This window comes from Thunnus maccoyii, chromosome 23 (genome assembly GCF_910596095.1).
Source record: "Thunnus maccoyii chromosome 23, fThuMac1.1, whole genome shotgun sequence".
Taxonomy (NCBI): domain Eukaryota; kingdom Metazoa; phylum Chordata; class Actinopteri; order Scombriformes; family Scombridae; genus Thunnus; species Thunnus maccoyii.
In genome coordinates, this window is record NC_056555.1 from 21,964,455 (window position 1) to 21,988,070 (window position 23,616).

The 23,616-nt window shown below is 41.8% G+C and overlaps 2 protein-coding genes across 6 annotated transcripts in view; one reads left to right on the forward strand and one right to left on the reverse strand.

Moving 5' to 3' along the window:
• Positions 1 to 15,297, forward strand: part of LOC121890981 (SLIT-ROBO Rho GTPase-activating protein 1-like) — a 38,016-nt gene extending 22,719 nt beyond the window's left edge. For all 5 annotated transcript variants that reach the window (XM_042403657.1, XM_042403658.1, XM_042403661.1 and 2 more), the window contains 10 exons: positions 538 to 598; positions 1,154 to 1,231; positions 1,306 to 1,440; positions 3,214 to 3,319; positions 6,330 to 6,554; positions 8,085 to 8,164; positions 8,472 to 8,652; positions 10,121 to 10,252; positions 11,369 to 11,711; positions 13,030 to 15,297. In XM_042403657.1, the coding sequence (XP_042259591.1) occupies positions 538 to 598; positions 1,154 to 1,231; positions 1,306 to 1,440; positions 3,214 to 3,319; positions 6,330 to 6,554; positions 8,085 to 8,164; positions 8,472 to 8,652; positions 10,121 to 10,252; positions 11,369 to 11,711; positions 13,030 to 13,473 (1,785 nt within the window). In that variant the 3' untranslated portion in view covers positions 13,474 to 15,297. The remainder of the gene's footprint in view (positions 1 to 537; positions 599 to 1,153; positions 1,232 to 1,305; positions 1,441 to 3,213; positions 3,320 to 6,329; positions 6,555 to 8,084; positions 8,165 to 8,471; positions 8,653 to 10,120; positions 10,253 to 11,368; positions 11,712 to 13,029) is intronic.
• Positions 15,298 to 15,880: 583 nt separating this feature from the next.
• Positions 15,881 to 19,891, reverse strand: kics2 (KICSTOR subunit 2). The gene is made up of 3 exons (XM_042403431.1): positions 19,378 to 19,891; positions 17,918 to 18,206; positions 15,881 to 17,111 (listed from the first exon to the last, which is right to left on the reverse strand). Exons 1-3 carry the CDS (start codon positions 19,616 to 19,618, stop codon positions 16,292 to 16,294), a joined length of 1,350 nt encoding a protein of 449 aa, XP_042259365.1. The 5' UTR covers positions 19,619 to 19,891; the 3' UTR covers positions 15,881 to 16,291.
• Positions 19,892 to 23,616: the final 3,725 nt, after the last annotated feature.

Here is a 23,616-nt window from a genome sequence, read left to right on the forward strand (position 1 = left end):
CTCACAAACGGCTGTCCGTTCCATAGACTTTGTTGCTAAGGTTGTTTCCAACTTGCGTATTTCAGATCAGATTCATGCTCAAACATGTACAGATGTTTTTGAGAAGTTTATATTTTGCCTGAAGTAGGAGGAAAAGAAGTGAAATCCTGCTACTATAGTTTGTTTATGTAGCCTCCATAGCCTGGAGCTGACCAATCAGAACAGAGTGGGCTCATCAGGAGGCGGGGCCTTAAAGAGACAGGAGCTAAAACTGCCTGTTTCAGACGGAGGCTGAACTTAGGGGCTGCATAAAGGACCAGTAGAAGATAAATAAGGAGTTTTTCACTGGAAATCATGCAAAGATATTCCAGTAGAGCCCTGGATTTAAAATATAGACCTAGAAATGTGCAGAATATGTCCCCTTTAAGCTTTATAAAAGAAAAAAAACACCTTGTAATTTATGACAAATAATTGTCTACGACAGTCTGATTCTGTTACTCAAATAATGTGACAAAAATCAGATCCAACCATCTGATGAGATGTTATGTGTGTTGACAGGATTCAACCAAAGCCATACCCTTGCTTGTGGAGAGCTGCATTCGCTACATCAACCTACACGGTGAGTCGAACTCATCAGTTGAGGTTCATTGTATTTTCGTGTCATTGATAAGAAACATACAGTGTGTTCGAGAGAGGTCTTGTTTAAACCAGTTTATATGTGGGAGGTTTCTGATTAGAGCTGCAACAATTAGGTGATTAATCGATTACTCGGTCAAAAGAAAATTAATCAGCAGCTGTTTTTATGAGTGTTTTGGTAATTTTTTATGCAAATATTGGGAAAGATTTGATGGTTCCAGGTTCTTCAATATTTTGTTAGTCTTACATGACAGTAAATTGAGTTTTGGACCGTTTATTGGACAAAACAAGATGTCAAAACATGTGCCAAAAGCTTTGTCTTGGCACCGACGGTAAACCTGCACTCAGGCTTCAGACTCGATTGAGTCCAGTATGAAAACAACAAAAAATGTTGATATCCCTTCGAAGCATCGTTCATTTGTTTTCTACTCTGAGACAAAATCAATCTCTTGGTATCCATTTTCATCAGTCGCTTATCAACAGTATTGTCACAATGAAATAAACCACTTGAACTCCAAACTGATTGTGCTCCTGACAGGTCTTCAGCATCAAGGCATATTCCGGGTGTCAGGGTCACAGGTGGAGGTCAACGACATCAAGAACTCCTTCGAGAGAGGTGAGAGGTCAAAACTGTAGGGTGACCTGAAGGTGCGTAAGGATGCGGTTGACTCGTTTGTCTCTCTCGTCCAGGTAATGACCCGCTGATTGATGAGGAGAGCAACCACGACATCAACTCGGTGGCTGGCGTGTTGAAGCTCTACTTCAGGGGTTTGGAGAACCCGCTGTTCCCCAAGGACAGGTTCAATGACCTCATCTCCTGCGTCCGTGAGTGCCGCTGTCTGTTTACTGCTGATGTGCTGTGTGCAGTAGAGTCGGGACAGAATGAGATTTTTAAATGTTTAAAGTTTCTGATTCCTGATATTTTATGCTGATGTTCATTATGTTTGAATTTGACTCTTTTCGTGCCAAAACAATAACTTCAGTTCAGTGAAACTCGCCACTGAATCAGTTGAATAGACGAGAGGTTTCCAAACTGTCAGGTGCGCCTCTCCAGGAGGGGAGTGCAGACAGAGAGACACGAGGCAAAGATACTGCAAGAGGTGAAAAGGACAGGTGCATGTTGGTTATTGTAGTTTGGTCCAAGCTTTCAGAGACAGTGGCTGTGACACACAGCTCATGGAGGCAATTAAGATACTTAACCCGATTTTCTACCGAAGTTCTGATTAACAATGTAAAACAAAGTCAAGAGGTTTTGATATTTAGCGCAACAAGCTAGTGAAGATGTAAAAGGAACCATGTTCCCACCACAGACTGTATAAAAATATGGACGTAGTTACCGTGACATCACCCGTTGGTTTCTGAAAAGCGGTTTTGAAGCTCAAAGGCCGTCGCCATCTTGGCAGTACGTGACTCTGCCTAACTCCCAGCCAATCAAAAATGGGCAAAGAGGTGGGCCGAATGGCTGAAACAAGCCACCTAGCGGCTGGCGGACCTGTCACTTAAAGCAGCCATGTCCTTCATTATGCATAACTTTACGGCTTAATAAAATTTAAACGGGTGAGTTATAAAAAAATCCCCCGTCCAGTTGTCATGAAAGAGGAAATTAGCTACAGAGACCTAAACCGTTTTTTGCACCAGGCTGTAAACATGTTTATTTCTGTTGTAAAGTTGGACATTTTAACATGGGGGTCTATGGGGATTGACTCGCTTTTGGAGCCTCTAGTGGTCATTCAAGGAACTGCAGTTTTGGGCACTTCCACATTGGCTTCATTTTACAGCCCCGGAGGTTGCCGCTTGGTTCCCACACATGCTCAGTGGCGTCTGCCTTACATGGAACTACTCTCCAGAGACTGAAAACGCGTTTCTAAACAAACCGCAATGACCATAATCTTTAGGGCAAAGGAACACATCGCCCAGCGCAGCGCTGTGGCTCATTTTTTTTATAGTTTTTGGACAACAAGAAAGGTCTAAGACACAGAGGAATAAGATATATCAGGCTTTGAATACACACACAATACTTGTGAGTAGATCAGTTCATTGTTGGTTTGGATACAAACATGAGATTTGTTGACAAGAAGAAAAATGTAGAAAATTGCCAGACATATCCTTTAATCATCACAGCATTGCATTACAACACTAAGCTACAGTACAAAACACTATAAGAGAAAAACAAGGAAATAACAAAGTAAAGAAAAATACAATTTTTGCAGCAGAGAAACTATAAAAGTTACTAAAACTGACCTCATCGCTTGCAGTAACATTTGGTTTCTTATATGTGACCTGGAACATTTGTGCTGCTTTCATCTGTATATGAGCCGCTGCCATGAGGCACGTAAATTATCTCCTCCCTGAAATCATAAATGAATCTGTGGCTACTGTATCTTCAGCCCACACGCTCACGTTCCTTCTCAGTTTCTTTGTCTTTGTTTCTCTTCAGTGTCTCTTTGTCTTTCTGAAACTCATCCCCTCCGCAGCGGAGACATGGAGCCGGCCGCTTCTCTTTCAGGATGTGTCGTTTGTGTGTTACGGACACCTCGTGATGTCTCGGGGAGTGACGACGGCTGACTGTTTGGGTGTGTTTTTTTTCCTTTGCTGCAGGAATAGAGAACCTGTACGAGAGAGCGCAGTGCGTACGTAAGATCCTGCTGGGTGTCCCGAGGGCGACGCTGGTGGTGATGCGTTACCTGTTTGCCTTCCTCAACCAGTGAGTATCCACTCACACAAAACTAAGCCCCTTACAGTTAATGATAATGGCCCATTTCTTTCCATTTTCCCACCGTTGCCTTTATCCCACATGGTTTTAAAGCTGAGGATAGGCGGGATAGGCCATAAACCTCTCATGTAGTGAAGGGGGATAAAAGAGTGCACTTAAAGCACGTAGAGATGATAAAACTGAGCTCATTTCATCTCTGCAGCCTCTTAAATAAATATAGAATGAGAGAGCAGCGAGGGATGGAGAGGCGGGAGGTGTGAGCAGGAGGGGAACTGAGTGTGATGTGCAGGTGTGATGTACCAGCTGAATGTATCGGTGTATGTATCAGCTTCAGTGTTATTAAACCGGGAGCTTCACTGTCAAGGAGAGTAAAAAAATATTTTTATTTCCATCAGTATTTAACTTCCAGGTCCTGCGAAAGGCTGGTGGCAGCATCCCAAGAAAGAATAGAGACTGAATGTGGCAGTTTAGCATTATAACATCAGTCATTTATTAAAGAGAGACATTTTTTAAGCAAGACTTTGACAAATGTAGATTAAACTATTACATAATGAGCCATAATGGTGTCATAATTGGCAGGAAATCCTGAAAGAAAGACTGAGTTGTTTCTACAGAGTAAGAGAGGATAACGTTTTAGTTCCTTGACATAAAAAGCCACTTTTAAAGACAGCTTCTAATCCAGACAATGTATTTTTCATCTAGAAGGCTGAAAAAAAACATCAGCAGTTTTCTGTCAATATCCTAAGATAAATGAATATCTGCTGTCATATCTGGGTTGCCGTTTGCAGTTACTATTTCTCAACTTGCAAATACCGTTCATGTCAACATCAAGTCATAATTACAACCGGGAAACTGATCTGCCTGAAAGCTCTGATAGATCCAACTTGGCATTAAATAATACAGAAGTGCCTGAAAAAGCAAAACAAATATGGACGCCTCACATCAGTCAAAGTGTGTCGTTCAAGGTAATTAAACCAAAATTCTACATATAAGGTGCCATATCCTCAATTTTTAACCATCACATGACAAACTCTGCAATGATACAACCGTTTTGAGTCGTCCGATGACGTGAATGCTCACACATTCATTTCTAAAGCCTCCTCCTTCAGGACAAAGATCAGATCCATGTCATACTCAGATTGGATCCACATCGGGAGGCTAAACGTCAGCGCTCGCAAATGTTTTCTGAGTGAAATATATGATGCAGGCTGCTCTGTCTGTTGTTTGGTGCAACATCTGAAACATTTGTGCCGGCGTATGAACAGCGGTGCATTTACATAACACGTCAAACTGTCAACTGTCATGTCTTTGAAGTTTGAAGGTTTCTCTCACAGCACATGAACGCACCACAGTTTCAGGATCTCAAAGCAGCCTTCAGCAAACCATGAAGTAAAAAAAAAAAAGATGTAAAGACACCAGTACAATGTTTAAACAAAGTTATAAAATATCCACCAGTAAAGAAGAGAAAACAGCGAGTTTACTGTTCTGTTGTCAAGTAAGTAGCAGCACTAGAATGAAGCAGTGAAGTAAACGCTTAATCCGATTAATCTTTAGAAAACTGCTTTTGAACAAAGATTTTATTCTGTAAGAAACAAAACAGATGTGTGATGTTAAACCTAACTGGTTAGAGAGATGTGTGAAGGATTTCTGAAGAGGTTATTTATGATATTTATGTCCTTTGCACCCCCTAAAGCAGAATATAAGATTGGTTTACATTATAAACCTCAAGATTTCAGTCCTGGTTACCGTGGTAGCAAGTTCAGTTTGATACCACAGCAAAAACTCCTTGAGCAGAGCAACTGGTGTATCTGTTTACAGCGCAGCCAAACAAACTGGATTTGTTTCAATAAAGAAGTTTTTCCATCGTGATCACATTTCACGATGCACATGGTGCATCGTACTCGAGTTGGAGGTGTGCAACTCTTCATCTAACGTTACACCTTGCAGTATTTAAAACTGATCCACTATAAAAAAACGCGTTTTTGATGAACGGTCACGGTCGTCACTAACCTCTGTGACAAACACATAATGTTTCCTGTGACTACTGTGCAATAAAAGTGTTTTATTTATCAGTTGAACAGCTTTAATGTGAAGCAGCAGCAGCAAGAAATGTTGTGTTCAAGCGTAATTTAAAACAGCTCAGCTAAAGTCGTTTTAAAAAGGGAAATTCTGAAGCTCAAAGTAAGTTACAAATTCATTCAAGTCATATTGTTTTATAGTGATGATTCAGCTGAGCGGCTGAGATTTCCAGCTGGAAGGAACCAAGTAGCTTAAATAGTGGGGGGGTCTGTATGTGGCGGGCAGTTAAATACCAATAATAAAAAAAAGAAAAGCAACTTTTAGCTACTATATTATTAATTTAAAACACTTATTGTGAAATTAGAAGTTAACAATTTCTAAAGCCAAATATTCAGAGGCTGGAAGCCAGTTTGAATCCAGCGCGGGAACATCGGACTAACAATAACTAACAATGGAAACTAATAAATGGTAGGAAACAGAAAAACGCCTGTTATCAGTTCTTAGAGCTCTTTGATCAACATAAAAGTTTTAAATCTTTACATCTGAGAAGCTGCAACCAGCAAATGTTTGTTTTTCCTTAAAAAAGTTGTTTAAATGATTATTCAATCATCAAAAAAGTTTCTGATTAATTTTCTGTCGATCGATCATTGCAGCTCCTCTGTATCGTGAAATATGTGCAGAACGTTAATACATTGAATGGCTATTGTTTAAAAAATATTCACCATTAATGGTCTTTAAACCTGAGCTAAATTTCATGAAAATTATAAATTTAATGTTTAATGTTGAGCTAAATATTTACTGAATTCATCCAAATTTTTGACAGACTGGACAACGACATGATTTGTACTAAATTAGTAGATACAGAGACCATAATGTAAAGAAAAATGTTCCAAATTAACCAAAACTGTTATCATTATCTTCTTGTTTAACATAATTTTTATAGTAAAACTGTGGTTTCTATCATTCCCCTTCTTCTCCGCAGCCTTTCCCAGTACAGCGATGAGAACATGATGGATGCCGGGAACCTGGCTATCGTGTTCGGCCCCACCCTCCTGCCAACCCCGGACACGCTCGACCAGGTGGCCTGTCAGGCGCACGTGAACGAGGTCGTCAAAACGGTCATCCTTCACCACGACAACATCTTCCCGGACACCAAGGAGCTGCCCGGGCCGGTTTATGAGAAGTGTATGACAGGAGACCAGTACTGGTGAGGCTCTAAAGAAAAACCTTTCATTCATATTCAGTTATTTCATTAGTTAATTAATCATATTCATCTAATTAGAATATCCTAATGTTATTACTATTCTTCTGTGTTACCTATTTCCACAGAGATTAACCTTTTGAACCCTGATTTATTACTCTGGTTGCTCCGAGAAAGAATAAAAAAATCCACACAATTGGACAAAATCACATATAAGCTGATTTTATATGTAGATGGTGATGATTTAAAGGAAAATTTTAAGTATTTTACACTTGGACTGGATTATCAACACAGGGGGGAGGTGGGTAATGAAATATTCACTGTGCTCCTCAAGTAATTTAAGTCATCGTTCCAGACGGTATTTCAACCATGAGGGAAATAACACAATATGGTCTTTAATAGACGTTGACATTCAGCAGGAAAAAGCCAAAAGTCTCCCCAGGGGGGCGCCGGAGAGTTGAAGGTGAGGCAAAGATACTTCGTGAGATGAATTTGAGTTAAAAATCCTCTGAAAAAAGAGACATTTGATGAACTTTTATGCTCTCCTGTTGGTTTTATTTTTTTCTGTCATCATATCAGTCCCCAAATAGGCTTATATGTTGGTGTTAGCATGTTTCCATCTGTCAGATTAATATTTTTGTAGTAGAAAAAACTCAGAGATCCACTTTTAAAATGCAAGAATGTCGCTCGGACGGGATTTAAATTACAGGAGGAGCAGCAAGTTCACTGGAAAAACAGTAGGTCATTGCAGCTGTAATTAATAGCGGGGTTGAGGGTGAAAAATTACCTGCATACTTTACGCGCTTCGGACTGGATTAAAACCACTGATGCAGGTAATGTTAAAATCACCACACACCTCCCCCCCTGGAGAATTAAATCCAGTCTGAATGGGGGGCTGTAGGAAAGGTGTTGTTCCATCAAGGGTGTTTTTTTCGGCAGGGTTCAAGAGGTTAATGGGTTGATAAGCTGCTCGGTGCAGGAGTCGAAGAGTCCGCCATGTTCGTTATTTTCAAAGTCAAGACGCCTTTAAGTGTATTATTAAAGCTGTTATACTGTGGCCACTTACTAAAGGAAGGAAAATGGATCTGTGTTATGTATCTGTCGTCGATTTAATCCATGTAAAGCCTTCTCTCAGTTAACTGCTATCGTAGTGTTGTGCATCAGTGTTGTTGCTATGGTGACCTGCAGTAACCTTGTGCACTCTTTTAGAGGTTAAACAAGGACTATGTTTGAAGAGAAGAAATAACAGACACCTGTCAGCCAATCAGAGACAAGTCTTAGTTTAGATTTTGTGCAGTCGTGGTGTTAAAACATTAATCCTTTGATGACATATATTATATAAACTGAACTCTTGATGTTCTGCTGAAGCTGTATCGCCGCAGAAACGTTCCTCAGATTCTTACTCGCAGCCTTGTCTCCGTCTGTGCATGCGTCCTCCTCCCTTTGTTCCCATATTGAATGGACTAGTGTGTCTTATCTTGCCTCGGTGCCTGAGCCTCTCTTCTTCCTCTTCTCCCTGCCTCCTCCCTCCCGCAGCGAGAGTCCGTTCAGCGAGCCGGGGGCGCTGGAGGAGGCCGAGCCCGACGCCGGCACCGAGACCCAGACCAGTGACGAGGGTACGCGTCGACCCCTGACCTTCACACAATCGCCCAGCGGGTCTCCTCGCCGCTCCACAACTCTCCCATCCCTCCGTCTCCTGGTGGAGAGAGGTTGCCACGGCAACCGCAGCCATGGAGACATCTCCCTCCACACACACAACCCCCCCCCCCTTTCCTCCTCTCCTCTCTCTATCTGAATTAATAGAAAACACTGGACGTTTTTTTTTTTTTTAACCCTCTGAGACATTTGATTGACAAGTTCAGGTTCACCTCTATTTTCACTTTTATCTTCATCTCCCCCTCGTCTCTTCTCTCTCTCTGGCAGAGGGTGAGGCTGTGGAGGCGGTGGCGAGGTTCGACTACGTGGGCCGGTCGGGCCGGGAGCTCTCCTTCAAGAAGGGAGCGTCCCTGCAGCTCTTCCAGCGCGCGTCACATGACTGGTGGGAGGGGCGCCACAACGGCAACCGCGGCCTGGTGCCTCATCAGTACATCGTGGTGAAGGACAGGCGAGTGCACAGAGAGCTTCCGTTTGATGGTTTTTATAGATTTTATATAGATCCAGAAAGCACTTTGTTATGTTGTAGATTTCATTTTAAATGGATAAAATTGCCATTTTTACCCATCAATCTACACTCAATAACCCATAATGACAAAGTGAAAACATGTTTTTAGAAATTTTTGCTAATGTATTCAAAGTCAGAAGCTGAAATCTTTCATTCATATATAGGTATTCAGATATATGTGATTAGATTCTTCATATATGTTATCAATCCATCTATAATTTTGTTTGTCCATGTTGTATTTCTATAATTTGGCTTTCTTGGTCTATTTTGCACACACATCGTCTATTTCCTGTCAGTCCATGATGGAAGAGGGACGCCTCCTATGTTGCTCTTCTTGAGGTTTCTTCCATTTTTTCCCTGTTAAAGGGTTTTTTAGGGAGTTTTTTTCGTTATTCGAATCGAGGGTCTGAGGATAGAAGATGTATTGTTGTGCAGATTGTAAAGTACCCTTCGGCAAATTTGTGATATTGGGCTATACAAATAAAAATTCTCCTGACTCGATATTCAGGACAATAAAATGTGGAAAAACCATCCAAAGTCACAAATCATACATTTGCTTCAAAGGGCCGTGCAGCATAAACCTTCCACCCTTAGAGAATGGGAGAATGGTGCGTTATGATTGTGTAATGAGGTAGCACATAAGTGTTAAATGCATAGTAGCACATTTCAAGAATACACACAAAAAAGGAGGCACAGGATTGATGAGCGTGTGTGGTTGTTTTGTCGCAGCCTGGTGTCATTTACATGTGATTTAATGAAGGTAAAGACAGCGGACCGTCGTGCGTAAAGTCAGAGGCTGCAGATGTATCAACACATCTGTCCTGCTGCCTTTAGACGCTGCAGGGATTATAAATAAACTGAAGGAGAAGAGTCTGCTGTGGACAAACAACATTCCTGCTTTAACCACGTTAAGAGGTTTTGTTTTTAATCCAAAATTTAAATGCACCTAGAGGTTGGAAAAGTGTTTATTTAAATTGTTGCACATTGGCTGCAAGTATTTATGTTGTTCTTGTGGATAAAATCACCAAAATCCACACAAACGCAGACGGATCTGAGACATTTATTATAGACTTTGATTATGTTTCAGCAAGTTTTGTCTTGCTTTTAGTTTTCCTTTATTCCTCATTTTAATGATATGATACATATTAGTATGATATATAATAGTCAAGACCACACTGAAGTTCTCGTTAACATAAGTGGCCCATTTGATTCTTTGACAAGCTGCAGTGATGGGTGGATTCGTTACTCACTGGGTTGCACACCTCGTTGATTAACAGGCTTATCAGACTGAGGGAGTCACTAACCGCACTCTATTGATCAGTTAATTGATGATTGGTGTGTTCTGTTAGTTCAGCTCTCCTGTTTCCTGAGTGATTTGTCCTGATTGAGAGTCTGTGCTCGCTGTCTTCAGGGCCGACGTCATGTCAGATACACTCAGTCAGAAAGCTGACAGCGACGGAGGAAGCAGCAGCACCGAAGACAAGAGGTCCAGGAGCGAACTGAGCTCTCCCACCGACATCAGACCACCAGAGACCTATAACAGGTCTGTCACGTAAGACGCCCTCCGTTATCATGAGAGGAGGACGGATTGTTTTAGCCGCAGTGAATTTTAAACCTGTTTTTCCAGCTTGTTCTCTCACCTCTAAAAATACCAGTGAATTTCATCATGATGTTATCACAGCCGTTTCTCATGTGACTCGTTCCTCCATCTGCAGGCATCTTGACACCTTTCACTTTCATTCACAGTCATCCCTAAAAATATATGTCTAAGAAATATGTGAGATGGCAAACGACGCGGAGTGACCTAACCCATGGAAGAGCTGTGGCATCCAAATCGTTTGCTTGATGAAGAATATAAAACATTTTTTGTGAATGAAACATATCACAATGTATGTTTTAACTTTTTAGGGTTAATAAAACATTAAATATTAACATAACAGCTCTATAATCTGAATATTGTCAAACTTTTAAAGGCTTCAGCGTGCTTCAAACAAAGTGGATCCTCTCAAAGCATCTGAATCCGACAGAGCAGAGTTCGTTTGAAGCATACTGAGGCCATAACAGATAAAAGGTCTTTAAAAAAAGGGGGGGGGGGGGATAAAACCTCAAACCTAAACTTGAGGAAAAACTGTTTTTTCACTTGTCAACTAGCGACTTAACAAGCCAAAACCACGATACTTGCTCACACTTTGAAGAAGAAGATGTACAGATTCAGAGTCACTGTATGTTGATGCCGATATTCACGCTCTTGCAAACAGCCGTTAACCTCCCCAACTGACCACAGCCTCTTGTTTTTGCATCATTACATAACACTGAGTTGATATCATGTACAGTATGTAGCCAACAAATGCATATTTAAGACCAACAAGTCAACTGCAGACATAAAAAAGTCAAAGTTAAAACACGTTTTTAATGTTGAGAAATTATGTTTAACAGCTGAACCTGTTGTTCTTTGAACACATCAGCCTGAATAATTTGTTTTTAACGTAATAATAATAATTTCCAGTTAGATCCATTAAAACATTTAGAAAACATATGTAGGTAAGATGTACAGAAGTAGATCATTCACAGCAGCCACAATCATCCTTCACGCCTGAGTCATTCATGTCGTTGTTTTTATGTTATTATTAACTCAACCTAATGTTATTACTGATGACAGTCACCGGAGGAAGCGAACCGATGGTTTATTCCGCCGCCCCCTCGGCCGCTCTAACGACAGCCACTGCCACGGGAACGGCGGGGTGATGGAACGAAGCTCGCCACCGGTGACGGGTCACTTCAGTCCCAGGGAGCTGCTTCTGGGACGGGGTCAGGGCTTGACCCCGCCGCTCGACAGCCCGGAGCGCCGCCGCCGCTCTGCCGCCGCCGTGACCATGACGGTGAGCCGCCATGAATCGCTGCGGAGGCCGGAAGACACGCCCATTCGGCGCTCGAGCAGTGGTCAGCATGGATTCAGCGACTCCCATCGATCCAGAGCGCTGGACCCCGACACGCTGGCACAGGTACACTAACACACACACACACACACACACACATAGACAGGAACCAATCAGGCAGCTTCAATTAAAGCTGCATTAATCAATATTTAATGTAGTAATATTGAATTATGTGAAAAGAGTCGCTTGTAGTGACAACCTTAATCACCGACTGACAGTCCAAACCAAAGATATTCAATGTTATGAGGAGGAAATCTTCACATTTGAGAAGCTGCAACCAGCAGATATTTGGCATTTTCACTTTATAAATGACTTAATCTATTGATCAACAAAGTCATTAATCGAATAATCATTTCAGTACTACATGGCCATAAACATGACTTTAAATAAATGATAATGTTGCATCGTGTGTACTAGATACATGTCTGCTAACTGCGTACGCTGATGATACAGTTGTATATCTGTCAGCTTGTTTGGATTTTTCTTTGCCCTCTAGTGGTCAAAAATCAATTATTGCCGCTGATAATTTGGTTTTAAATCATAGGTGTTTCTTTCTGATATTAAATGTAAATGACTAAATAAGCAACAATTAAAAGTGAGTTGGAACTGGGCCTTTCTATCCCTCCAATGTAGCTCAGCAAGGAAACACAAGGAAACTAACTTTCTACTAAAGAGTAACACTGGAAAATGCCCTCTTCCGCAAACAATCTGATGTCATCACGAGGAGGAAGTAGGGGTAACTTTGCAAATGAAGCATTTAGAGCAGGTTGATGCCCTGGGTTTTGACTTGCAGGGAACATTTATACTTACAGTACATCAAGCGCCCAGGAACAGCACCGGGCTGTGAAGCTTATTTGACATAGCGGCCAAACTGTGTAATTTCAATGTCATGTCACGCTATTGGGCCCAAAAAGACTTTTTCCCACGGACTTACATTGTGAAAGAGACGTCTGTAAATCAGCAGATAATTTGAGCATCACAACCCCGCAAAATGATTTGTGTAGAACGGATCAAAGTAGAATCTGATCTGTTCGGTTCGATCACATTTCGAAAGTCTTAAAGAGCTGCACAAATGAATTGTTTCATCCCTGTTCAAGTTAGGGCTCAACTAGTGCGCTTGCTCTATGGGCCGAGTGATCCCGGAAGATCCGGGTAATTTTATACCCGGAAGTCGAACTTTTTGGGCTTCATGCACCACTGAGCAACTTTCATAGGAATGAACGGGGCCCTGCCTCTGACGCTGTATCCAGTTCTCTTTATACATCCATGCGATACGTTCACCTCAAGTTTTGGATCTATGACCATGTTTAACATGTATATAACAGTATAAAAATCACAAAAAGCATGATATGACCCCTTTAATCTTCCTCTTTTCCGCCTGCAGGACATCGAGGAGACGGTAACTGTGGCTCTGGGGGAGTTGAGGCAGCTGGAGCGGCAGGGCTGCCGGCCGGCTCCTGACGTGGTGCTGGACACTCTGGAGCAGGTGAAGAACGGCCCCATCACCACCTGCTCCTCCGAGTCTCCCAGCCCCCACAGCACCCCAAGTACCCCGGGCACACCGGGAACCCCCGGCACCCCCGGGACCCCCGGCACCCCGAGCCCCCTCAGTCCTCTGAGCCCCATCAGCCCACTCCCTGGACCTCCGCCAGGACCTCCCAGACCGGCCAACCCTTCCCCAGACACCCTGGGCTCCTTCAAGCCAGTGGCGGCCGCCCGCATCGGGGCTCCGCTGCGGCCCCCCGCCCTGAGGCCCAAACCTATGGTTCCACCCAAGAGCAGCACCCCGCCTCTGCCCCCACCACTAGACAAATCCTGCACCATGTGAGCCAAACCAGGCCGATAAAGGGCCGAATCAGGCCTACCCGGGCCAAAAATGGGCCAGAAGAGGAGATCAGGGTACTGCTTAATGTTTATAATCAACATGAGGGTAGACATGGTAGGGAGGACAAAAAGGGTTTTAATGTAGTAATAAAATATAATATATGACATGACCTATGATATGATATGCCATGATATTTATGTGTTGTCAGGTTGGTGTGTAACTCTCTTGGTGTGTAGGAGTTTACTTTCTCCATGTATTGAAGCATTTATCAAAGGTTAGCTAAAAGAACTGCTGATAGAGATACAGGAGCGAGCGGAGGCAGAGCATCCTGTCCTGTATATGAGATAATAGTCAGAGAGACATGGGGGAGTGTAGTTCAACTCCAGTAAAATGTAGTTGCAGTGACGTGAATGTTGGCTGTACTGTCATGAAGATAGGCTTGCGTTAGCTGAAGAGCCTATCACGAAAAAGGCTGCTGTTTTCTTAAAAAACTATCTCGACTGGCTGCTGTATATGTGACAAGCGAAAGGAAGTGAAGGAAGAGGACACGGCAGAGTGAAGCCAACGATGGTTCAACAACAAACGTCTGTGTGACTTGATTTATTTTTTTATTTTTCACTCGGTTCAGCTGCTAAGCTCACTTACACCTCAAACCACGAAAACGCCTCTTGAGGTCGTCGGTGACACAAAACTCACGTTATTTAACCAATGTCCAGCTATTTAATGAATGTTTCCAGTATTTAACGACTGTTCAGCCATCTATTGAATGTTCGGTGAGCTGCCGCTGCGGCTCACTTAACTTTTTAACAGCCTTTCTTGTGTTTTCGGATGGAAAGCCCCCCACGCCCAGACCGGAGCTTCAAACAGGGTGTGATGGTTGAGCGGTGGAGGGAGTTAAGAGCTTGGACAGAACTTTTTCTGGGATGGGGTGGGTGTATGATTTCTTTCTCGTTTGTGTGCAAGAAGAGTGTGTGTGTGTGTGTGTGTGTCCTGCTTGCCTGCCCTTGTTCTGCTCCCTTGTAAGTGCAGAAGCACTAGAATAGTGATAGATGATAGATAATTCATGCCTGCCTTGAGTGCCAGAACACGCAAGAGCAAGTTGAGAAAATGGTGCAGCGAGTGCAAAAAGCATGCCACTTTCTGTATGTATGTGTATGTTCGTGTGTGTGTGTGTGTGTGTGTCTGTGTCAGAATAATGGTTTACCTGCTTGTTACACTGAAGTCACTAGTTAACCTTAAATTCACAGGAAGCTAACAGGGTGGGGCTCTGTGTGTAAACGCCCAAAAAACACTTGAACAGCACACTGAATGTGGCCTCCAACCGGGCTGGTAACTGATGCGAGTGTGGTGATTCAAATGAGATATGACGTGCTGAGATGGGTTATGGATGTGTGTGTGTGTGTGTGTATGTGTGTGTGTGTATATGTGAAAGTGCCTTTTTTTTAATCCTTGTCTTTTTTGGGGGGAGTTGTGAATCCACTCACGCATGTCCAGAACGAAGAGCAGCAGCACTCCGAATGAAATAATCATAAAGTGTTTAGTAGATTACTGAATTATGAATTCTAGCATTAACCCATTGTGACATTGCACTTTGATGTATAGGACTGTGTACTTGGCATGTAGCATCATAACATGTTGGTGCATTTTAACTCAAAGGGAGGTTTCTTTGAATGTGTTTGATAATAAAGGAAATGGTTTTTGTCTGTTAGTGTTGCTGTATTTGAAAAACTGAGCTTCCTGAAGATGAGCTCATATAGCCAAATGGATTGTATCAATGTGTTGTATTTATATTATAAATAAACCTGAATAAATTAGCATTCAAGTCAATAACTGATTCAGACTTTCTTTAAATCAAATGTCACTATTTGTTTTGTTTGAACACTGCGGTTCCCAAACTTTTTCTGTCTGCAAATACCAATGTTTGAAAGTTTTTATCTAAATCCAATGACAACATGATTGTGACCAATAATAAATATAATAAATAAACTTAAGATAAACTTGTCAGTGCTCTGGTGGACAAACTGGCATCACTGTGTCTAAACTACCACAAACATATCTTCAGTTTCTTGTTCTGGGCTCTAATCAAAATTGAGAAAAATAAATCGACTTCTATTTAGAGAATAAATCAATTTGAAATTCTCTGACTGCAGCTTCTCATATGTGAATGTTTTCTGGTTTTTTTAGTCGTCTATGACAATAAACTGAATACTTTTAGGTTTTGGACTGTTGGTTGAGACCAAACAAGACATTTCGGGTTGCATCTTGGGCATTTTCAACCATTTTCTGACATTTTATAGACCAAACAACTGATTAATTCATCAAGAAAATAATCATTAGTTGCAGCACGAACAACATTTACATTTTGAAGAATTAAGGCCAGGTGTGCAATCATCTCAAACCTTTATTTAAACAGTATCATTAAAAAAACAAAAAAAAAAACATGTTAAAATGGTAATTGATGCAAAATAATTAAAATCCTTTATAAATTAATTAAACAAAGGCATGGAGCACTAGCAGCGCATCTATTCCTCACAAGGTGGAGGCGTGTGTTATGCTGTCATTGGCCTAAGAATCAGCGAGTAAAATAAATTCACAGAGTGATCCTTTGTGGGAGGGAAACACTACACAAGTGGTGCATGTCTTTGGTCTGGAATATTTTTGGCAAAATGAGATTCAAAGCAACATAAAAGGACCGCTGAATCAACCAGTCGTTGGACCACAGAAAACAACTTTTCACAAAGAAGATAGAAGAGAAATGATTCGAGCAAACAGGTTCAGTATTAGTTGAGTTTCTTCAGGCGTGTGTGTGTGTGTGTGAAGTTCAGCCCTTCGACCCAGGTTTGAGGGTGCTGAAGGGTTTGGAGTTTCTCAGCGAGCCTGAGATCTCCTGCAGGAAGGCGGCGATGTGCAAATCCTTCTCTGACTTCCTGCCGTCGAAGATGACCACAAGCGTGAAGTGTGGCTCGGGCCGCGTCAGGTAGTAGGTGCTCTGGACTTTATCATCATAGAAGTGCACCACCTTGTCCAGAGTGTTGAGCTCGGCGGCGCGGTCCCCCATCATCATGATGACGTTAGGCCAGTGCGTGAGCGGCCGTTCTCCTGACGGCAGGGACACCACGGCGGGGAACTGCTCCACGCCCTTCGGTGCTTCTCGGTACGAGTGCGGGTGGTGGTAGCCGTGGCCCTGGAAGCTTTCTGAGCCGCGGTTGTCAAACACCAGAGACACGTTGCTGGCGTCGTGTTTGCGGATGAAGGAGCAGATCTTGCCGTGGTAGTCCGGCGTGGTGCGGGCGGTCAGGGCTCTCATGTCGGCCGGAGCCGTCTGCCTGCTCAGCGCTTCGTGGAAGTAGAAGCTGAACTTGGCGAGCAGCGCCGCTTGGAAGCGCTGCAGCCACAGGTACAGGTGAGGAGGCTGCACGGACTTCTGGGACTGACCTCCGAACAGATGCTTGCGGGTTTCTTTCTGCCGCTGGAACAGCTGGCCCCAGGCGGTGAGCTTGGAGTTAGCGCCGTGCAGGCTGAGCAGAGCTGGCAGGAAATGCCACTCGGACACCTGGGCCTGGCAGCGCAGTAACTGGGTCACCACGTCTACCTCGGTCTGGAAGCTCTCCTCCACGCGGCCCAGGATGGGGTGGTGGAATCTGAGAGAGCGAGGAAGAGGAGGTTGGTAATTAAACACAAGCAAACAAATGCAAACACAGAGGTTGGCCTAATTTGTCGTGACCTAGAAACAGCTGCCTCTTCGCATTAAAGTTTGGATCTAAGTGTGAGCTCAGCCTGCACGCACACACACACACACACACACACACACACACTCTGTATTTGCTGTCCATTTATTTCTCCAGATCTGCTGCAGAGGGCATCACCTTCATCCTTCAGTGCACGGTCAAACTAGTGATGTGTGGTGTGTCATACTGCAACCTGCTGCAATTCAGTCAACAGTTCAATCATGCGGTTTGTGTTCCTGCTACAGTCGCAGGACACAATTTCGCTGACATGTCTCTGGGGAAAGATGTGGAATCCTACGTTTGCTAGATTAAGCAGAAAGTTCTCCTTCTCCAACCCCAATATGTCATCCTCTCCTTTACAAAGTTCTATCTTTTATCTCACTTATACCTTTGTGTTTATTATAATCCAGGCCAAACCAGGTATTAGTGGCGGAAGAAGTATTCAAACCTCTTATTTAAATAAAAGGAGTTAACACCACACTATAAAAATCTTACAGTATTATCAGCTAAATCTACTTCAAGTAAGGATATTTTTGGTCTTTTTTGTCACTTAAAAAGACTTAAAGGACTCAATTAAGGACTAAAATTAAGTAAAAAGTACTTAGAAATGCAGTGAAGTATGTCAGAAAATGACATACTCATGTGAAGTACAAGTACCTAAATATCGCACATGAGTATTTGAGTAAATGTACTTTGTTAGTCTGTAAACAGATACACACTTGGAGCTGTATTTGTGCAGGACGGCCTCCAGCGTGGTGACCAGCTCGTCTGAGTTGATGCTCTTCTGGCTGCCCAGAGAGTGCATTTTCTCGTACAGGTCGGCCATCTCCATGCGGGCCTGGGTGAAGTGGCAGAGCTGCTCTGACAGGTGTGACAGCAGGTCCTCCAGGTAGGAGGCGGAGCCCGGCTGGCTGTGGCGCCCCATCGTCACCACTTTCCTCAGCTCGTTGTACAGGGAGGTGTAGATGGTTCGGATGGAGTCTTTGCGGCTGAAGAAGGACTGGCCGCCTGCAGAGAGAGAGAGAGGAAGATGTCAACTGCTGTGTATATAGAGACAGATAGAAACAGTTGAGTTTTCTTTGATATTTATGTGCTACATCGCCATCTGGTGGTGGAAATATGTAGCTGTCAGACTGCTATGACCTCACACATGATCAAACTAAGGTAATGAGACTGTTTAAACTTTGCCTGTTATTTGCACATTAATACAATTACTTTCACAAAATAAAATTATGTGATAGACAGTAAGATAATGTTTTAGAAATATTTCAGGGGATAAAAAGAATAGAGTGCATCTTCCTAGTTTATGGTTTTGACCCTTATTGACTTATAAAAAGGTGTGAAAGTTGTAAAAGACACTTAACAAGAAGGTCTGGTATTCCCCTGTCTAACTTCTTCTGATAACTTCCAGCTAATATTTCTCTCCATTTTTTGGATAGAAGAATGCTTGGTGATTGACCCGCTGCAAAAGGTTTATCTAGTTTGTCTTAAAACAACAGTCAGGTGTCCAAATGAACAGAGAAAGAGGTTTTTCTTGCTGTTATCATTCCTGTAAGTGATGGAGGACAAAATCCACAGTCCTCCTTCTGTGCAAAAAATGTATTTAAAAGTTTATCTGAAGCTAATATGAAGCTTCAGCGTCCAAATGAGTCAAATCAAGTAGATATATTTTAATGTTACAGTCTTTTTAGTGCCAAAGTTCCTCTTTTTGTTACTATACTTCCACCTGCAGCTCAACAGGGAAACACAAAGAGGGAATTTGATGCTAAAAAGACTGTAAATGTGTCAGATATCCACTTGATATGACTAACTCAGACTGATGAAGACTCATATAAGCTTCACATCAACTTTAAAATGACTGTGTGGACACACTGTGGATTTTGGCCTCCATCACTTCCATTGAAAGCTCTTTGAAGGGGATTTTTAACAGCCAGTATGAACAGGAGGAATGATTACAACGAGGAAAACCTCTTTCACTGTTCATATGGACACCTGACTGTTGTTTTAAGACACACTTGTAAATGTGTGAACCTGTCCTTTACTGGTATTAGAGCAAATTTCTACTATCCAAATTAATGCTTCTGAGTAACCTGTAATTAAAAACTGACAAAATTAATATTCCCCACCCTTTGGCATAATCATAAGCAGTCATGTTGTGTTTATAATCGGGATTAATTACCCATCTTCTGTCCCAGGAAGGTCATGTTGTGGTACGCCTTCTCCGCGGCGGCCAGGTGAGCCAGCGCGGCCAGCAGCGCGGCCCAGATGGCCCCGGCGGCTCCGGCGCTCCTGCTGTTATCCTTCTCCTTCTCCACGTAGTCCTTGGCCCGGTCGAAAGAAAACAGACCGAGCTGCGTGAAGAAGCTCTCCAGGATGGCCCGCTCCCGGGGAACCGGCCGCAGCTCCTCCACCTCCGTCATGGCTCACAGATGACGAAGCTGCTGCCTGTCAGAGCAAACTGACTACCATCCTTCCAACCGAAACACGCACAGTTGACCGACTTCACAGCAGTTTGACATTATTTTAAAACCTAGCTCTAAATAACTGTGTCGGCAAAACCCTTAAATATGTGCTTAAAACAATAATAATTTAAAAAATGTGCACATAATCAGCTGTCTCGCTAACCGCCTGACGCCATATTGGTTTATCAGGATGTAAATACTACGGAATGTCAAGAGTGCCAAAATTAAACGTTCGCTAGCGATTGTAGTAGTGACAGAAATGACAGTAGTATATTATTAGGAGTAGTATATACATATATATGTGTGTATATTTTGTTTTTTGTTTTTTTTTGTCACAGTATGACAGAGTAGTAGTGACAGAGAGGAGACACTCAGCCAATTTATATTTACTGTTTAGAGTCAAATAACAGTTTAGTCTACTTTGGTTTTTTGTCTCATTTCTCCAAATAAGTAGTTTAAAAAAATTGTGTTGTTTTGAATCAGTGCTGATGGGAGCCTGGTTGGTTAGCTTCACTATCAGCTGACTGACGGGGCTGTTTTCAGGGTTCAGCTCTTGAGGTTTTTAGTGTTTTGAATAGAAGTGTTGACTTTTAGACTTGAATTTAGATTTAGTCCAAAATGTTATTGTCCGTTTTTGGGTGTTTAACAGTAACAGGAAATGTCTCAGTTCTGCTCGGCAGATGTTATTTGATGTTTTCCTTTTAAACGTTTGGAGTTCTTTGACAGAATTCAGTGTGGAGGGCCTCTATTGGGTGTTTGTCCCTTGAGCCATGCTGCAATCTACTGAGCGGGCTCCAGACCTCACTTCCATATAAAACTAAAACTATATAACCCTGCCTGCCTCTTCCTTCAATGCATTTATTGCCATATTGCTCTCTCTCTCTCTCTCTCTCTCTCTCTCTCTCTCTCTCTCTCTCTCTCTCTCTCTCTCTCTCTCTCTCTCCAGGGGTGGATCTCTGCTCTCCTTAAAGAGTTTCAACTGCTTCAAAATGAGCACAAACCTCATTTACACTCAACCTACTCCATTCCTCCCTGCCTGGTAGGTGACATCATCTTTTTTTTTCTTCATGGTTTCTTGCAGTAATTTAAGTAAATGTTACTGATTTTAGGTGATAATTTTGTTTGACCGGAACAGACTGCTGGTGTTTTAATCACGCCCCATGGCTGCTGGTTTTTGGCATTGAACTGTAGTCTTATGTGCCTTTGGGAAGCCTTTGGTCACACGCTGCAGGTCAGGCCACAAGTCAACCTCAGTTTATTAAGAATTCCCCATTAGACGCAGATGATCTGGGGTTTTTGCACAGACATAATTTCAGTGAGTGTCTTCTTTCAGTGTATGAATTGGAAAAAAAATATCATGTTACCATAGTTAGGCTAATTTAAAGTATTTTAAATGGGTCTTTGTACAGTTTGTGGAAATATTTAAAAAGAAAAAAGATGCAACAATTAGTCCGTTAATCAAATAATAAATGTTCAATTTGTTATTTTTGACCAAATAAATGACATATATATAATTAGAGTTTGACTTAATGCATGAATATAGGTCTGTTTTACAAGTTTAAACCAACTCGCAACATCAGAAAACTTTTAATGACTTCGATTTAGTTGCTTTCTAGTGTTTGTGACTGTGTATTAAGAGAAATCAGGTCAATAAAAGACAATGAAGTCTTTCAGTTTGAGAGTGATGGCAGGTTTGAGTCTTGTGGTTTGAATTTCAGTGGTGGTTGGCATCACACATTGTGCTTTTTAAAAACATTAAACTGTTGAACTGCTCTGATTTTGCCTTTAAATCCAGACAAATAGAAGAATATATGACATTTTAATCCAAGTCCCCCTATTTAGCATTCATTATAGTAGTAGTATAGTAGTATTTAAACAGGTAATAAATGGTTTATAACACACTATAATGTAGTTGTAAGCAGATATAAGTGTTTATTAATGTTTGTAAACAGATAATTCCAATACTGCACATTGATAAACACTTAAAATGTCCTTATATCTGCTTATAACTATATTAAAGTATGTTATAAGTCATTTATTAAATGTTTATACGCTGTTTATAAATGCTAAAGAGGAGTTACCACGGGGCAGCTGTGGTTCAGGTGGTAGAGCGGGTTGTCCACCAATCGGGAGATTGACGGTTTGATTCCCGCCTCCTCCTGATGAGCAGGTTGGCACTTTGACCCCTGCCATCGGTGTATGAGTGTGTGTGTGTGAATGGGTGAATGTGGCTTTTAGTGTACAAGCGCTTTGAGTGGTTGGAAGATTAGAAAGTCACCATGTCAGTTCAGTCCATTTACCATTAAAATAAATGTGATCACCAGGGATGTGCTAAAGCTCTTCATCCTTGCATCATTTTTATCTCGTCGCTCTTTTGGTTTGAAGTTAACGGTGGAAAACATTGATTTCCATTGATTATTTTAGCCAGATGAGAGAAGCACAAATATTTCAGTAGACAGAGAAGTTGAGGTTTTTTTGGTGTTTTTTGTGTGTTACTTTTATCTAAAAGAGAGTCTGAAAAACCAGAAGAGAAATTTCAAATACAAAAGTGTACGGCTGCAACTAACAAGCATTTTCATTATCGATTCATTTCACAGCTTATTGTTTTGATTTATTGTTTCCATCACAATCAAAAGTCCAAAACCCAAAGATATTCAACCAAACATATGATATAAAACAGAAAAAAGCAGCAAATTTTCACATTTCAGGAGGAAATTTTTCACTTTTTTCTTGATGAATGATTTAATTGATTACTCTTAATTATTGGTTGTTAATTGTATGTCGACCAACTAGTCCATTAATCGACTAACCATTTCGTTACGTCAACAGTGGTTATTTTCTCGATTAGTCGTTTGGTCCATAAAATGTTAGAAAATTGTGAAAAATACCAATCACCGTTTCCCAGAAGCCCAAGATGCAACCTAAAATGTCCCGACCAACAGTCCACAACCCGAAGATATTCAGTTTACTGTCACAGAAGACTAAAGAAACCAGAAAATATTCACATTTAAGAAGCTGGAATCAGAGAATTTTAACATTTTTTCTTAAAAAATGACTCAAAACGATTAATTGGTTATCAGAATAGTTGCCAGTATATATTCTGTTGCTCTACTAATTGATTAATCAACTAACTGTTGCAGCTCTATTCTATTTTTAACTAATTTATATAGAACTATTCTGGGCTTTGAACACACTTTAGACTGTGGTGAAGCTTTTTTAGTGTCTTGCAGCAGGAACTGTTGATAAATAGGTGTATAAAATAAGTATAAAAATCAGTTTCAATCAGTCTATTCCATTAAAAAATTATCATTCTCAGAAAATGCGTGATAATTGCATGAGCTTTTAATAGCCAGTATGAGCAGGAGGAATGATTACAGCAAGGAAAACCTCTTTCAGTGTTCATCTGGGCTCCTGACTGTCTGGTAGTTTGGGTGTACAGTGTTCTGTAGTGCCATCCCGGAGGGGAGAAGTGGAACGGGTTACGTCAAGGGTGTGAGCCGTCTGCAGTGCCCGTTTCCTGACTCTGGAGGTGTACAAAGTCCTGGATGGTCGACAACAGCAATATCGTTTGTAGTTTACTCTTTGGCACAGAACAAAGATTGTTATCATCTTGATTTCATGTCAGTTACAGGACATTTCTTACAGTGGACAAAGTTCATAGAAACTCTTCTGCAGCAGATGCCACTTCTCCTGCTGTCCATCTGTATACTCAGTATGTTGCACAAAGATTAGTTTAGAGTGTAACTAATCAACAGGAAGTTATATTTATTAATCTTTCCCTTTAATGACCCATACACAAAAAAGCACACTGTGAGGCAGGAGGTTTTTCTTTTTTTTAAAAAAACAACTCTTAAGTCACCCACTGAGATGCTCCCACTAAAGGATGAACACAACAGAGCTTGTGTTCATGTGGAAGGGATGGTGCTGTGTGGACAGAGCTCTGTTTGTGCTCTGAT

Bases quoted from the DNA above. Each gene is read 5' to 3' on its own strand.
- kics2 (XM_042403431.1), bottom strand. From the start codon at position 19,618: ATGACGGAGGTGGAGGAGCTGCGGCCGGTTCCCCGGGAGCGGGCCATC. The intron at 18,207-19,377 runs GTAATTAATCCC...CTCTCTCTGCAG, and splicing joins CTTCCTGGGACAGAAGATGG to GCGGCCAGTCCTTCTTCAGC. The intron at 17,112-17,917 runs GTGTGTATCTGT...TCGCTCTCTCAG, and splicing joins CTGCACAAATACAGCTCCAA to ATTCCACCACCCCATCCTGG.